This window comes from Gopherus flavomarginatus, chromosome 2, assembly GCF_025201925.1.
Source record: "Gopherus flavomarginatus isolate rGopFla2 chromosome 2, rGopFla2.mat.asm, whole genome shotgun sequence".
Classification (NCBI taxonomy): domain Eukaryota; kingdom Metazoa; phylum Chordata; order Testudines; family Testudinidae; genus Gopherus; species Gopherus flavomarginatus.
Genome location: NC_066618.1, coordinates 30,588,526 through 30,606,564, shown reverse-complemented (window position 1 = coordinate 30,606,564; position 18,039 = coordinate 30,588,526). Strand labels below are relative to the sequence as shown.

Here is an 18,039-nt window from a genome sequence, read left to right as displayed (position 1 = left end):
GAACTGGAGGGGTATTGTGTGTGCCACCTTTTATGTCCTTGGTTCAGAGCACGAGAAAGCAACTGTGCAGGCACAGACCTGTGGACACTACTTGCTACAAATCTCCAGTCTCAGGTGCCTGGACAACATGTGTACCCACATGAGGAATACAGATAGGGACCACACATCTCAAAGAACCTCCAATTACAGGTAAGTAACCTCCATTTCTCAATAATCAGAATATATTGCATGGACCATAATGAGCACAGTAGGCAGGCAGGGCTTTGGATACCCCAATGTAGCTCTTTGTGAATAATCACACTGCACAGCAGAGTGTCTCAAAAGTCAATATTTACAGTTTAAATTATTGATGCAAATTGATAAATTCCTTGATATTGTAGTAAGTGCATTAAATAGCAGTAACATTCAAATTCTAAAATACACATTTATATAAAGCCTAAATGTAATAAATGAATAATCAAATGTACTTGAAATAGGTAGCATGACATTTATCTATTAATACTTCTTTTGGATTTCTAGGTTTTTCTGGGAGATAGTCAAGAACTACTTGAAGTTTATCAGGTAAAACATTAATGCAAAACGTTTTATGCTGTAAAAGAGTAAATATTTTAAAGCTATTCACTTAATGTAAAAGAGTGCTTAACTGATCACTAATGTGTTTAAACAGAACTTCATAGGTAAATATTTCTCCAGACAAAGAAACAGTGTAAATAGGATTATTGATCATAATTACTCCAGCCCTCCAATTCAAAGGTGACCAAGATATATAGTAGTTATTGGGACGTGATCAATGTTTTATTTGAATTTGCCTCAGGATGATGTGTGCTTCCCTGAAGATGGCCTGAAAAGTCTAATGATCTGCTCCTTGAAGGTCCAACCCCTCTAGGAGAGAGAATAGTCTTAGACATGCAGTTCTTTCCTATAATGGATGATGTGATCTTTATTTAACTGCTCAATTGAGTCACCTGAGCAAATTGCCTGTTACATATACTTCTTGGTGTCAATGATGCTTGACCAAATGAATGGGTATACTATCAAGCATTAATGTTTTCAAAATTAGTAGATCTATATAATTTTCCATTTAGTACTTGGATGCAGAACAACGTGACAGATGTTACTTGAACTGATTATTTTCTGGATATTTGAGAATTTTAAGGGGGTTTAAAGGACTTTAAGAGAACCAAGTCTAGCACTGTGAGGCTTAAAGTTGCAAAATAAAAATAATGAAGTTTCTCATTTCTGTCTGAGTATTTAGATGAAAGTCAATATTGTAATAGCTTAAAAATGTACAGATGAAACTTAACTTTGAGATCTGCAAATAAAAGTATTCTCTAAAGTGTTGGATACCTTGCTGTGAACGTTAAAATACTACTAAATAACAGATCATTGTGATTTTTGTATAGGTCATCTTGGCTAAATGCGTGTAGAAATATATGTTAAAAATAGAAGTTTATATTTTATCTTAATTTACTGGTTTGCGTTGATGAAGTCATTGAGCAAGTGTTAAGTCTGCATTAATTAAATTGTAAGATTTATTATTAAGAATATGCTTTTTAATATAACATCTCAATGTTTTTGGAATAAAATACATGTGTCACGTGTAACCCCTTCACCTTGCTTTTTTAATTTCTAGGATATTCAGCCTTATGTACAAGATTCTCCTAAAGCTTATGAGGTAAAATATAATACAAAGTCTTTAAATTACAAATGAGAAAATATCTTAAATAATCCTTTTAATGCATTGGGTGGTTATCACAAAGGGAATAGATTTACATAAAAATGCATAGTAAATATTTATAATGAGGGGGACACATTAACATTAATTAAGTTTTCTACAGACGAGGGGGGCCTGAAATATTAAGAGTAAAAAATGTCCAAGGCTGACAATTCAGGGATAGAATGCCTATGTACTTTCATCAAAGGCAATATGTACCCTTTGTCCTGGTTGAGACAACACACTGCCAAACTGCCACTTCTTATAATATTATAAAACTATACCATACTTATATCCCGAACTCTCAAAATGCTTTGCAAAGGTTGGTAAACATTATTATGCAGTTGGTCCAGGTGGAAAACTGTGGCAAAAAGAGATTGTAGCTTGCCCAAAGTCACCTAACAAGCCCTGACAAAGTTGATAATAGAACTCAGGTCTCCTGAATCTCAGGTCTCTGCTCTAGTCGCTAATAATGCTCTGGGAGAAAGAAAAAAGCTGGATTCTATTCTGACTGGTCCAAGTTTTATGCTTAGTCTGGGGTTTATGTGCCTCCTCAACACAACTTGGAGCACTCCTAGAGACTGCTCTTGAGTTCTGATAGCCTTTAGTGCTTGCCTGTGAGCCTATCCACCAGAAAGAATAGCCAGAGAGCAGTGCACTCAAGCCCAACTGACTCCCCATCTTGCCAATCTTCAAGCATGCCTCTTGCATGTCACTGGCATACTAGGGCCCATGTAGAAGGATAGCATAGGACTGTTCCATTGTGCTTCTGAATTTCCTAGGGTAGGCAAGGCCTTATTGTGTCATGTGGCTCCTCCTTTTCATTACTGTAGAGTCAGCCAGGATAACTTCCCTGATCTGATAATAAAGTTATAAACAACACAAGTAGAAAAGACTACTAGATCACTTAGCTCAGTCCCACTGCCACAAAAAAATGACCTCATATATTTGCTGGTGTTTTCTACAGTCTAGTTTTAAATGTCCCAAATGATGGTGTTTCCACTTCTTACACTGGGAGGTTAATCACAGTCCAGCTCTAATAATCAGGAAGTTACATTATTGTCCATCTGCTATTCACTTTTTCAAATGGTTTTCTGGTTGAAGTTCAACTGTCATGTCCTGTAGTGTTTCGTAAAGATAGTTTTCACTCTTTAGCATGCCCTCAAGGACAAGACTACAGCCTTGGGACTTGTGATCTGAATACCTCCCCTTTCACCTTTAATTTTTATGAAAAGAAATGTGGCTAGAGTCTTTGCTGATTTATATACTTGTATTTAAATAGAAAACTTGAGAATAAACCAGAAGCCCCAGAGAATTTTGTTTTTCAATTGCACTTCCTGTGAAATTTCCAACCACTTAGACCCAGGTCCTGCCATGTACTTCATCTTCAAATCGTTTATTTTAACCCTCTTCATTTACTCAGACCCCTACACTGTTGTCAGTGTAAGTCAATAATGTCTTTCAGTATAGTGAAGATTTTGCTGTCTTTCAAATAAATGACAATAGTCAGTTCAAGGAGAAATCATTTTAAACTCCAGAGGTCTATTTTACCTGACATTGGTTACAAATGTCCTCACAAAATCCAGTTGTCCAAACTGTCTGTCCCAAATCTGGAGGTCTGTTCTGTGAAGCCACAATGTTGTCTATATGGTGGTAATGTTCATTTAAAGTAGCTTAGCTCGATGAGAGCATCCAATTTTTCATTAGAATTTGAACTGTATAAACAAGTAGTGGATTCAAAATCTGCTAGTATGGTTAGCCCTTTTCCAAAGCTGTCCTGTTCTTTTTTCCAATCTAGTTTCTGATTCCTTGGGATTTGAAAGAGAGAAAAATTACAGTGCTAACGTTTTTGGCCTACTCTGCCAGAACAGTTCTTTCCTTTCATGATAACTTCCCCACGAGGTAATCAGTGGCTTGGCAACATCCTGCCTAGCCTTTCTACAGTTTCAGCACAATCCTTCGTTAGAAAGAAAGAAATGGAAATTCTTCCACTTCCCCCATCTTTGGCTCATCATGTGAACAATCTCTGGAGTGGGGATAAACAGTCTGAGTTACTTCTGTTCCTTCGGGGGAAAAATAAAAGGAGAAAAATCCTTAAAGAGACTTTGTCCTAATTTCTTTGAGTCATAATTAGAATTGTTTATATACAATGAAAGGAAATATGCTAAAAATTCCTCATGTTTTGTGTTGTTCCTATTGCAGCTGCGTCTACGTGATTACTCTGTAAATGCTGTGCTGCCCCTATAAAATTTAATACAGCACCTTAATGCTTGTTATGAAGTATACTGGAGCATTGTAATAAGTAACACTTTTTATATTGCTTATTGATATGCAGATGTTTGTGGAACTGTACAAAGATTAATTACAACATTTTTGTTTTTAGGATGTTCATGGGCATCTAGAAGAATTTCATAAAGATCAAAAGGTAAAAACAACACAGAACTGAAACATGTAAAAAGTATTTTTAGGGTATTCTTGAAACTTGAGTGCATGATAATCTAATCAATACTGTATTTGCAAAGTAGAATCTTCACTTACTGCAAGTTTAGAGCTTCTAGAACCCACCTGTACGTATGACTTAGGGATAATAGCCACTCTGTAAATTTCCAAGTTGGAAAAGTTTTGAAAAATTAGTGTGTGTGTATGGGAGTAGGGGGGAGAGTGAACCACATAACATTGTTCTATTGCATTAAGTAGCAAAAAATGGAATGAAGGGGAGATAGGGAAAAAACAAACATTTAAAATTTAGAAAAAATTAAGTTTACAAATAAAAGAAGATTGCAATTAGAAAGGCAATAAACTTAAATTTCATTTCATTGTGAACTTTTCTATAAAAATGAAAAAAAAATCCAGCTTGAATTAAAATTTTTTCCCAGACATTTTCACAGGGAAAAAACAGATATTTCTGCTAGCTGTACCCATAACTGCTTTGACACCCCCACTATCTTTCTGCAAGTCGATTTCATTGTATTCTTCAGTGCATCCTTTATGTTCGTTTCTCAAAACCATTTGCTAAGACTTTCCTTTTTTCTGAACATTGTAAGCTAATTTTGTGCCCCTTTAATATTGCTTTGCTTTCTCCAGAGTATATGAGATCATAGCAAAAGACCTTTAAATGATCAAGACGTAAAAACAAAACATAAATGTTTTAGGTAAAATGTAAAATAGGAAATATTTTAAAGCTATCTTTTTCAATGTGGTTGTATGATCATGTCAGTAGTAATGTTTTTTCAAAAATGCATCATAAAATGCACTTTATCCAAAGTGCAAATCATTATACTTATCGGTGTGTATGTATATCTGTGTGCAATATTTTTTGAACTATGACTTTTTCTCAGTGAAGACAGACTGTGAGATCAGTGGGTCAGAGAATCGTCTTCCTTTGTGTGCCTTCCTTTTAAATTTACTAGTTGCCTTAATAGTTAAATAATGTTATTTCAGTATTTTGAGGGATTCCGAGCATTCCCTATAGTTAAGTTGAGTAAGTTTAGATACTACGGCAACTATTGAAGTAACCTTTAGTGATCTAAACCTACACTGGCAAGTTTTTAAAGGTGACCATGGACTGTATGGTGCCCCAAAAACTATGTTCAATCAATAAAAAATTTAGAAAATATAGTACTGAGATTCAAGATTAACAATTTATATTGTAATACTGTATCTTAATGATTTTTTAATCATAGGTATTAGAATATTGTGGCATGTCACCATTCCATTATTACTTTTTGAGTTCCAGGTTTCTCAAGAGGATATTCAAGGCCTTCTTAAAGATCATGAGGTAAAATATACTTTCAAATAATGTGAAAAAATGTTTTTTAAAAACAACTTCTATATTTTGGAGCATGGTGATTTCTATAGTAATGTGTTAGCTAAGAAGAATCTTCAGTATTTGCAAATTGGTCAAATGGAATTCCAAGTTCTATAAGTACTGTTGTTGAATAAATTAATTATTTGGGTTATTTAAAATTAATCTACTTTTAAATCTTATTGTTTAATGTTGCATATATTAAAGGTCAAATCAAGGTCACTGGTTCACTGAAACTTCAGCCAGTTCCTTCTGAAAAATTGCAAATAAAGTTCTTTAATTCTTAAATGTATCTGGTTTGATCTGGAACAGACTGATGTTAGATTTATCTGACTTCCTTCTAGAGTCAGTTTCTTGCAAATGATGTTCTAATATTGAACCAAATAGGTGAAGAAATTGTAGCTTAATCTTACTAGAAGTAGTTATAGCTATATTTTGAAAATTACTGCAGAAAGCAGTAAACTAGTATAGAATAACTACTGAGATTTCTGTTGTAAGTATAGATGCTTTATATTGAAAGATCATTGTTATTGTTACATGTCAACTTGGCTAAGTAAGTTTAAATTATAGCTTTTATTTTAAAAATTTTTAAGTTTTCATTTTATTTAAATTACTTCTTATTGATTTAATGGGAAGATTTCCTTGATTAAATCCCAAGATTTAATCTTGAAAAATAGATGTTACTTATAATACCTTAATATTTTCTTACATCCATTTTATGTGTTATATGTTGTTTTTTAAATACTATACATGGTGCCAAATTCCAGTCTGGTGCCTGGTAGTGGACATTTTTTCTTTGAGTGTCCTCTACATATTCCCACTCATGAGATACTCCAAGGAGAGTAATCTGAATGGTAGAACTCTAGCTAGCAGTCACTGTTGGAGTGCTGACATTTCTCGCTCAGCACTCCCCTCAATGAATGTTGAATCCTCCAGGATAAAGTGTATAAAAGGGGCATGGTTCTCCAGCTGCCTCAGTTCCTTCCAATGACGACCAGCAGAAGAAATCAGGAATTCTCCAGGATTCTCTCAGATCCACACTTGTTAGTTATAGTGGTCTGAGTGAGTAGTTGTTAGTTAATTAGTATTACTTTAAGTTAGTTCTAGAGATGTCAGAACTGTAGGCTTAAAAGGCCAGTTTTAACAACTGTGTGTCATATCCAGCAATGTTCCCAGTGTCCAATGCACATGCCAGATGCCTGGCATGTTTGGGATGACAATCACCCTCAAAAAGTTTGGTTTTCACAACACGGGGAAAGGAAAGATAGAACAGACTTCAGTTAATTTCATTGCAGGAAGCGTTCTCAGCAAAACCATCTGGAACTGAAAGTTGATAGGATTCAAGCAGACCTCAGAGACCAGTGTTGGCTCCAAGTGAGTCAGTCAAAAAGAAGGACAAACCTTCCTCCTTGGTACTTACTACTAATCTGGGAGTGGCAAGGATCCAAAGAAAAAAATGACTGTGGTGTCGGCCTCTTTTTCCAAAGCCAATCAAATTCAAAAGGACTCAGCTGTCCTCATGAGTGCTGGTCTCTGTGCAAAGAGCCAATCCAAGAGAGAAAGACTTATCTCACTAGATGGTCTTCAAGGGACCTGTTCTGAAAATAAGTTCTCATGGTAGGATCAAGAGCTATTCTTCTTCAGATCTGATTGTGTCAGATACAGATGATCAAGTTCCAAAAGTGAGAGCTAATGAGCTGACGATAATGTGAATCTATAAAGATTTGATAATCACTATCTATATGGCACTGCAAAAAATGGTTCATTCATTGGATCCATATCCGGTTCTGTCAGTGACTGAACAGGTATTTCCTTTTAGTAGGCATTAGATATTTTGTTATAGCTGACCCAGCTGTTTGGAAACAGAAGGAGGCTTGCAGAAGTCAAGATCTCTCCTTTACTTCTACCACCTAAGACCACTTCTGGATTTCCAGAAAAGATTTTTTCTCCATTCTCCTGGATTCAGCCAAGGAAGTTGTCTCCAGTTCCTTCCAAATCAAGAATGGGCTTGGATAAGAAAAGGAATACATATTAGAGAATGGATCCTGAGAAAGAATAATATAGGCAGTTCTATTCATATGCTCTGGAATCATATGGACAAAAGTATTTCCAACCAGATCTGAATAAGGGGTTTTGGCCTGAATGGCAAGTACCCCCTTGGGTTCAATGATCCCATTGGCAATCTTCTGCACCTTTTCAAGAGGGCTTTATGTAAGGAAATAGGTCTTCATCAGTTTAGTACTGAGATGGCATTCAATTGTCAGATCCAGAGGATACAGATCCGACAATGTGGGTAAGTCCTGATTAGTCCCCTACAGTAGTAAGGGAGTTGTTATCTGAGGAAGATGAATTATTGCAGTTCTCAGAGGCTGATCCAGATTTTGGTGGGATGTCTTCTCCAGCTAAAATGTAAGGGCCTCTTCAGCATTATAGCCATTAGGGAATGTGGTAGCATTCCATGAGTTAGTGGATCATATGACAAAGACATTAAATATTCTCTCAGTTTTTATTAAAGAATTCTTTCATCCTATTTTTGATATTTTGGGGAGAGCTACTAGACAAAGGGTCATGCATCCTTTGTTGGAGGGATTGTTACAACAAATGAAGGCAATTTCTCTCATCCCCTCAGCCTTTTTTGAAAAAGGCTGACAAATTATACCAATTCCCTCATGATGAAGGTCTTGCTATGTTTCATACGAGTCCATCTCTTAATTTGTTATTGGTAGAGGCAGTACTTCAAAGATCAAATTGTCCCAGGTTCACTGTACTCCATCTGATGAAGAAGAGAAAAGATTAGAAATATTTGAAAGAAAAATGTTTTCTTCACCTACATTAGCCTTGCATATATCCAATTATAAGCTGTCACGTCTAGATACCAATATCATTTATGGTGGGAAATGTCATAGTTTCTCAATACTCTACTAGAGAAACACAGAAGGTTAGTGAATGCCCTTTATATGAAAGGAAAGAATGTTGCTGAACAGCAGTTAAGAGTAGCATTTAATTCTTTGGATGCTTCAGCTAGAGCAGTAGCTTTGGCGATTGCATTAGGAAGGCATGCATGGTTGAGATCAGAGAATCTTCTTCATGAGACAAAGATGAGGATTGAATATGTTCATTTTGTAGGAGATGGTCTGTTTAGCAGGAAGACTGATGAAGTGCTAAAAATGAAAAATGTAAGATCTACAGTTAGATCTTTAGATTTAAGAACATAAGAACATAAGAACGGCTGTACCGGGTCAGACCAAAGGTCCATCTAGCCCAGTATCTGTCTACCGACAGTGGCCAATGCCAGGTGCCCCAGAGGGAGTGACACTAACAGGCAATGATCAAGTGATCTCTCTCCTGCCATCTTTAATACAGCAATGGGATCATCTTCAGCTCAGTTAGGGAATCATTTATCCCATGTTCAGATGCAAAAGACAATATCCATCTACAGCTCTTGTGCCACATTTTGACCTCCAGGTTTGTCATTCCTTACATGGGACTGCATCTCAGGTGACTTGAGACATGGCTAAGGTCTGTGTAAACCTCAAACAGACACAGCCTTTCCAAACATATCACTGTATTGCTTAAAGTTCTGGGCTCTCTCAGCAAGTGGAAGGACTCACTGAAGGTCTGCATGGGAACACTGTTCTCACGTCCCCCACCCTCAAAGATCCTCACAACAGATGCATTTCTTATGGGATGGGGAGCTCACTTGCACGGGGCACAGCACAGGGCAAATGCTCTGTGCAAGAGACCATGCTCCACATCAACTAATAAAGCTAATAGCAGTTTGATATGCTTGTCAACACTTCCTTCACAACATACAAGGTCACTCCACCAGGATAATGCTGGACAACCTTGTATTGTATCAACTGACAGGGTGATGCAAGATCCCAGTCCTTATGTGTAGAATCACTAAAATACTGGAACTGCAGCATTTCCCATCAAATAGACATCTCAGCAATGTACCAGGCCTCCAGAATACAACTGCACTTCCTGAGCAGGAATTTCCATCAGGATCACAAATAGGAGCTCAATGACTCTGTCTCCACAATATCTACCAAACCTGGGGTCTCCCAGAAGCAAACCTCTTTGCTACCCCAATTGACATGAAATATCACTTTTTCTGCTTCAAGGGCGCAAATGGGCACAATTCATTGATCTTATAGTGCTGTGGCCCCATACCTTGCTATATGCTTACTCACTTCTTCCTCTAATTCTCAAGTCCTTGCTGAAACTGCTACAAGAAAGAGCGAGGGTTATTGTCACAGCATCATCCTGGCAAGACAATTGTAGTACTTGAACCTCCTTCACCTATCTGTGGTAATGCCTCTCTGCCTTCCTCTCAGGAGGGATTTCCTGTTACAGAACTCAGGGAACCTTGAACCTGAGAACATGGTTCCTAGATGGTTCTTGAGCATGGAATAACCTGTTCAGATAGTGTCCAGTCAGTTCTATCTAGCAAGAAATGTACTACTCACAAAACCTACCTTCAAAAGTGGAAACACTTCCATTCCTGGTGTTCTCTTCATTCTTCTCAACCACCAGAAACTCCACTCTCCAAGATCCTACACCCCTGTTGGATTTAAAGACACAGTGTCTATCAATGAGCTTAGAGAGTACATTTGTCTGCCATTATGACCTTCCACTCATCCATTGAGGGCTTCTCAATTTTTGCACACCCTATTATGACCAGATTTTCTTACACAACTTATTTTCTCCTGTACAGAACCCAGTTCCCTAGTGAGACTTAAATTTGATTATCAATGCCATGAGGTAACCCTTCTTTGAACTGATAGCTCTCTCCTCCACCTCTCCCTCAAAACTCTCTCTTCCATCTCTCCCTCATTCCTGATAGCCATCACTTCAGCTAAATGAATGGGAGAACTAGGTGCCTTATGGCAGATCCACTATTCACTACCTTCTACAGAGATAAAGTTACACTACATTCCTATCTTATTTCTTCCTTAAGGTTTCTTCAGAATACCATAGTAATAGGGAAATCCGTCTGTCAGTGTTCTATCAAAAGCCTCATATTTGCAGGAAGGAAACCAGCCTACATACTCTAGATGTCAGGAGTGCTCTCACCTTCTACCATTTGTGGGGAGGCAGGGGTCCCCTCTGGACTCCACTTCAGGTCCTTATACTATCTTTTTCTCCCCCTCCCCTCCCAAGGGGCACCATTTCAGATTTTGGGGTGGCAACTTTAACTGATTCCAGGAGCTACTTAGGCACCTGAAAACTGTAGGATTTTTTTTTTTTGTGCAGATAATTTATAAATTAGCTCATAGGAGCACTGTATCTAATTCCTATATTAAAAAAAGAAATAAATATTGGATCCACTCAGCTCTCATACTAACATTTTCTCACATCTTGTGTCAAGTCACTTAAGGGGCATTAGTTAGTTTTAAAATTTTAATGTATATTTTTACTTTGTTACTAACCCTTGAATACAACAATTGTAGAAAAATCTAGATTACTTTCTATCACTTTTTTGCAGTTCACCAAGCTTGGAATAGATCATTTGACTTGGGAAATATCCTATGAGGGTAAGGCCCCATGAGTTTATAATGCATCTGCCTGGGGCTCTAAGAGTGTTATCTTACTACAAATAATAGACTAGAAACTGACCTTAAACAGGAGTGAAACTGACACTTTCAAGCCACTTTCACAGTATTGCTAATCCCAAATATTCAAAAATCATGAATCGGGCAAACCAAAAATCATGAGATTGGCTTTAAAACCATGAGATAATGTAAAAATAACAGATTTGGTGTTATTTTTATTTGCCTTCTGCTTTTTGAGCCTTTGGGTGCACTGGGGTTACATTTTGAAGTTTTCTCCATTGCCACAAGGACTAGAAATTTCATTTTTCTTTAAGAATGAAGGCTGAAATCATCACATATTCACTTGACGCCAGGAGCTTGGGCTTTAAGGAAAACAATAGTTATCATGAGACTCATGACAAAATCATGAGAGTTGGCAACAACTGCTTTCATTTGTGTTTAAAGGCTAGTTATTTTCCAGAAGGCTCTTAAACACAATACTACAGTGATTGAGTTCCAGTTCTCACAGGAGAATATTTAAAACCAAACACAAAGAAAATTTCACATTTTAAAGTTGAGAAAAAAATGGAGACTTCTGAAGTATATCAGGGCCATTGCAGTCAGGAAAGGAAAATAAACAGGCACAGTAGCCTTGGGCGGATCTTCCACTTGAAAGAAAATTGGAGGATCAAATCTTCTGGTCCTTAATCTAGTAAAACTTTTATTGCCATCAGCTTCTCCACTCATTGATATTAACATGTGCTTAATAACTATACACTTCATACTTAAATAACTAAGCCCTCTTATCCAGGGCTACACATCTTATACATATTGGCTCAAGGACTGCATTTTCTGGCATATTCTGAATAGTGCTGAGCACACAGATGGTGCCCAGTGAATAATACAAATCATGACAATAGTCGTCAACTTTATGGACTCTTCTGGTGCAGTTTCTGTTCTTTATTTTGGAATTTGCCTGGATACAGCTGAAACCATGGGGGGTGGGTATTGTATGCAGGGGAAGGCCATGCCTCCCCAAACAGCCTAGCATGGCCCTGCCTACAGTCCTCCAGACCCCCTCCTGCCTGCTGCTTCCTTCTGTGGCCGAAAGGCTAGGGCAGGCGGACTGGGGGCCATGGTGCACAAGGCCAGGCCATGTCACACATCCTCCGGGCACTGAGACCACGCTAGGGTTGGGGGCGCTCTGGCAGCCCGTCCAGCACTGGGACCACACTGTGGCCAGGGGCACTCCAATGGCACCACCCACCCGCTGGGCTGTGGTGCTCTGGCCGTGCCACCTGCCCAATGTTGGGGCTAGGGGCGTGCTGGTCAGGCCACCTACCCGTTCAGTGCTGGGGCTGGAGTTGTGTGGGGGAGCCAGCGGCCACGGGGGTCTGTGTGTGTGCTCCGGGCTCCAGTGGGGAAGCAGAAGGAGCAGGGCCTCAGGTAGAGAGGGAGGGACCGGGGGCTAGCCTCCCCCAAGGGCATGTCACCTGCCTCCTATGGCTGAAACCCTAAGAATTAGAGGCATAAACAATCTGATACTTATATGACACTTTCTGATTCCTTCATTTTCTCAAACTCAGAACAAAAAATGATTAAACAAAAGTGGTTTTCAGTTAAAATGTAAAATTGCACAGTAGCCATTGCTCTATATACTAGCATGGGGCAGAACATGCCACCTCTTGGGATTTAAGTGATCCCTTCTCATCTGACTCTCATTCTCCATCCTTCCTGACTTCTGTGCTGCTTTTCATGCTGTCAAACATGATATCCGTCTCAACCTCCTGGGACCTTTTGCTGGCGTCTCAGAGAACTGGCCGCCTTGGTTTTGCTCCTATCTATCAGAATCGTCTTTTTTTACAGCATTCAGCAAAGAGATATTAGCTGCGCAGACCAGCCCAGGGAACGTAGACTGTCAGTAATATTTAACTCAGATGCATCTACATACGGATGGGAAGTCCATTAAAACAGCAATTTGTTAGTTGGAGCTCATTGATCCTGTAGACATGTGGACTCATCCCTGTGGCACCTCCTGCTGGTCTCCCAGGGAATTACCTCTTTTTCCAGCTCCGGATCACCCTCTGCAGGCCAGTGATCTGCCTGTCCTGTGGCCCCGTGTCCCTCCCAGGATCCTGGTGCCCCATTTACATGAGGTGCTGCCTCCTGGCAGTAACCCCTCAGTCTTAGGGTCTCCCCTCCCCAGGGAACCTCCACCCACTATTCCCACCTTGCCTCAGTATAAGCCTACTGCCAGTCATCATATAGCCCCCATGCCCTGGGGCAGACTGCAGTATCAGCCTACTCATCACTGGCAAGGTTGGGTTTGGACCTGCTGCCTTTGCGTACCCTGGGCTGCCCTCTGCAACTCCCAGTACCTCTTGGCCTTCTGCTGGCCTTCTCCCCAGCTCCTCAGCCTGTCCCCAGCCCTGCTCCACTCAGGTACTCTGTCTCTAGCTCCCGGCAGCCAGGCCCTTCTCGCTCTGAATGCAGAGAGAGACTTCTTGGGCGTCTGGCTCCCAGCCTTTTATAGGGGCCAGCTGGGCCTGGTTGGGGCATGGCCACAGTTGAGCCTACTTTCCCCAATCAGCCCAGGCTTCTTGCCCCAGCCACAGCCCTCCCCTGGACTGTTTCAAGCCCTTCAGGGCAGGAGCAGGGGACCACCCCGCTACAGTACTGGACTTGTCGCAATGACAAAGGATGGTTTATCAACCATATTTTTGATGTTTTCATCTAATGGTATGGGGAGTCAGACTCTGGAATTGTTAGAAAACTATTGCTTACTAGAGGTACAAAATGTAACAATGAATTCCAGGGAAGCGTTCACATGAAATTGTTATAGTCATAAATGGAAAAGATTTTTATTGTGGATTTCTGTGTATGTTGTAGATGCCTGTTCAGCCCCAGTTAGTTATATATTAAAATCTTAACAAAGCAACCCTGTCACTATGTTCAGTGAAGGTTCATCTCTTTGCTATAGCAGCATACCATTTATCATGTTTATTAATTATACAGTTAAAAGACTCGTAAAAGGCCTTAATAACTTATATTCTCCAATAAAGAAACTCTATGCCATCTTGGGATTTAAATTTAGTGCTCTTACAATTGTTGAAACTTCCCTTTGAACCTTTGGGAGACTGGACTTTGTTCCATTTGTCTATTAAGACAGCATTTTTGATAGCTACGACTTCTGCAAGGCATATAAGTACCTTAATGGCTGACTCGCCATTCACTGTTTCTCATAAAGACAAAGTAATTCTTTGCACACATCCTCAGTCTTTACTAAAAGTGGACTCAAATTTCATATAAACAGATCTATAATTTTACTAGTTTACTTTCCCATCCTAACCATGAGGCTTGGGAAAGCTAAATTACATATACTGGATGTTAGAAGGACCTTAGATTTTTATGTAGACAGGACTAAGCAATTTAGACAATCTTCATAATTGTTTATTGCTTATGAACAGAACCGATGCTAGGGGTTTTAGCGCCCTAGGCGCATGGCAATTTCGCCGCCCCATGCCCTGGTCCGTGGCTCCGGTGGAGCTGCCGCAGTGGTGCCTGTGGGAGGTCCACTGGAGCCGCGGGAGCAGCCGACCCTCTGCAGGCACTACTGCAGCAGCTCCACGGGAGCCGCCTGCCACCCCCTCCGGCAAAATGCTGCCCACCAATAATCCTGGTGCCCTAGGCAATTGCCTAGGCTGCCTAAATGGAAGGCCTGCTTATGAAAGGAAGAACAAGAGAAAAGCTGTTTCTGTGTAAACACTATCAAAATTAGTTAGATTATGTATTAATGAAGCATATAAATTAATGGGTTGTCCCTTCCCCAGAGAATTAGGACATTCTACTAGATCAAAGGCAGCCTCTGTGGCTTTTTGTAGACATATTCCTCTAATAGAGATATGTAGAGCAGCAATGTGGAGTTCTGTTCGCATCCTTAGTAAACACTACTCCTTAGATTTAGATCTGTTGCAAAATCTGGCAAAACCATTATGCAGTCCTTATTCAATTAGGACTCTGTGGTCTCACCTTTCTGGATCAGAATATTGATTATTAATCTATTTCATGAGTGGGAATATGCAGAGGACACTCAAAGAAGAAATGAAGGTTATTTATCTGTAACTGAGATTCTTCGAGATGGCCTCTGCATAATCACACTCCCTGCCTGCATTTCCCCACTACCTTGGAGTTCTGCTTACCAAATGGCTTGGGGTTGCACAAGAAGAAACTGAGTTGACTTTAAGGCATGCCCCCTTTATGTCCTTGCTCTTCTTGGAGCATTTGACTTTCATTGAAGGGAGGGGTGAAGGATACGTGTGAGTGCACCAATGGCTACTGAGAACTAGAGTTATGGCATTCAGGCTGCACCAGTTGGAGTATCAGAGCACGGTGCACATAGAATATAGCAGTATGGAGAAGATACAGAAGATGGCAGGGAACAAGATATCTATACACACAAAAAAGAGATTATACAAAAGAGAGGAAGGGATGACTCAATAAACAAAGAAAGGGAAACAATGTAAAGGAAATGATGGGGAAAGGTACACGATTGCTTTAGAAGGCGAGATAGCATGCAGGAGAAACAAAGGTAGGGGGCATGGAAGAAATGGCAGAGAAATACAGTCTTAAAGGAAGAAAGAGAAAAGGCAAAAAAGATTGAGTGAAAAGGTAAAGAGCATGAGTATAGGAGAGAAGAAGTGCCAGGTTAATTAGCCAAAAATGTGAAAACGGGAAGCAAAACTCTTTGGGGCAGGGACCATCTTTTTTTTTCTGTGTGTAAAGTGCCTAGCACAATAGGGTCCTTTAACATTAGTAGAGCTTCTAGGCACTATGGCAGTAATAAAATAATAACAACAATAATAAAACAACATAGGAACATAAGAATTGCCATACTAGATCAAACCTGAGGTCGATCTAGTCAAGTATCCTGTCTCTCACAGTGATTGGCATCAGACATGTCAGATGAAGTTGTATGAAATCTGCAGTAACTGATGTGGGCTAATTTGATCCCCACAATAAGTCTCATTCTGATATCTAGTAGTTAGAGATTGGCATACGGCCTGAAGGATAATATACCTTCCACAAAATTTTTGTTAGTAATTATTAGGGCTGTCAAACTATTAAAAAATAATTGCAATTAATTGTGAGATTAAAAAAAAAGTTGCCATTAATTGCATTTTTAATTGCACTGTTAAACAATAATAGAATACCAATTTAAATTCAGTATGGAAGCATCTCCCCTGGAATGGTGGTCAAAGCAGAAAGGGGCATATAAATGTTTAGCATATGTGGAATGAAAATACTTTGCAATGCCAGCTACAACAGTACCATGTGAATGCCTGTTCTCACTTTCAGGTGATATTGTAAATAACAAGTGGGCAGCACTATCTCCTGTAAATGTAAACAAACGTGTTTGTCTTAGTGATTAGCTGAACAAGAAGTAGGACTGAGTGAACTTACAGGCTTTAAAGTTTTACGTTGTTTTGTTTTTGAGTGCAGTTATATAAAAACAATAATTCTATATTTGTAAGTTGCACTTTTACAATAAAGAGATTGCACTACAGTATTTGTCTGAAATGAATTGAAAAATAGTATTTCTTTTGTTTATTTTTACAGCACAAATATTTTTTAATAAAAAATAATATAAAGTGAGTACTGTACACTTTGTATTCTGTGTTGTTATTGAAATCAATATATTTGAACATGTAGAAAAGCATCCAAAATATTTCTAATACATTTAAATTGGTATTCTATTATTGTTTAACTGTGCAATTAAAATATTATTAATTGCAGCAAAGAATCCCGTGGCACCTTATAGACTCACAGACGTTTTGGAGCATGAGCTTTCGTGGGTGAATACCCACTTCCTCAGATGCATGTAGTGGAAATTTCCAGGGGCAGGTATATATATGCTAGCAAGCAAGCTAGAGATAACGAGGTCAGTTCAATCAGGGAGGATGAGGCCCTGTTCTAGCAGTTGAGGTGTGAAAACCAAGAGAGGAGAAACTGGTTCTGTGGTTGGCAAGCCATTCACAGTCTTTGTTCAATCCTGAGCTGATGGTGTCAAATTTGCAGATGAACTGAAGCTCAGCAGTTTCTCTTTGAAGTCTGGTCCTGAAGTTTTTTTGCTGCAGGATGGCCACCTTAAGGTCTGCTATAGTGTGGCCAGGGAGGTTGAAGTGCTCTCCTACAGGTTTTTGTATATTGCCATTCCTAATGTCTGATTTGTGTCCATTTATCCTTTTCCATAGAGACTGTCCAGTTTGGCCGATGTACATAGCAGAGGGGCATTGCTGGCATATGATGGCGTATATTACATTGGTGGATGTGCAGGTGAATGAACCGGTGATGGTGTGGCTGATCTGGTTAGGTCCTGTGATGATGTCGCTGGTGTAGATATATGGGCAGAGTTGACATCGAGGTTTGTTGCATGGATTGGTTCCTGAGCTAAAGTTATTATGGTGCGGTGTGCAGTTACTGGTGAGAATATGTTTCAGGTTGGCAGGTTGTCTGTGGGCAAGGACTGGCCTGCCACCCAAGGCCTGTGAAAGTGTGGGGTCATTGTCCAGGACGGGTGGTAGATCCTTGATGATGCGTTGGAGAGATTTTAGCTGGGGGCTGTATGTGATGGCCAGCGGAGTCCTGTTGGTTTCTTGGGTTTGTCTTGCAGTAGGAGGCTTCTGGGTACACGTCTGGCTCTGTTGATCTGTTTCCTTATTTCCTCGTACGGGTATTGTAGTTTTGAGAATGCTTGGTGGAGATTTTGTAGGTGTTGGTCTCTGTCTGAGGGGTTAGAGCAGATGCGGTTGTACCTCAGTGCTTGGCTGTAGACAATGGATCGTGTGATGTGTCCGGGATGGAAGCTGGAGGCATGAAGGTAGGCATAGCGGTCGGTAGGTTTTCGATATAGGGTGGTGTTAATGTGACCATCACTTATTTGCACCGTGGTGTCAAGAAAGTGGACCTTCCGTGTAGATTGGTCCAGG

General features: G+C 39.7%; 1 protein-coding gene across 1 annotated transcript in view; it reads left to right on the top strand.

Annotated features, from left to right (window-relative positions):
• Positions 1–18,039, top strand: part of CCDC7 (coiled-coil domain containing 7) — a 281,228-nt gene that overhangs the window by 164,540 nt on the left and 98,649 nt on the right. Inside the window, exons 19-22 of the mRNA XM_050939018.1 lie at positions 520–561; positions 1,643–1,675; positions 4,098–4,139; positions 5,445–5,492. Coding sequence (XP_050794975.1) covers positions 520–561; positions 1,643–1,675; positions 4,098–4,139; positions 5,445–5,492 — 165 coding nt within the window. The remainder of the gene's footprint in view (positions 1–519; positions 562–1,642; positions 1,676–4,097; positions 4,140–5,444; positions 5,493–18,039) is intronic.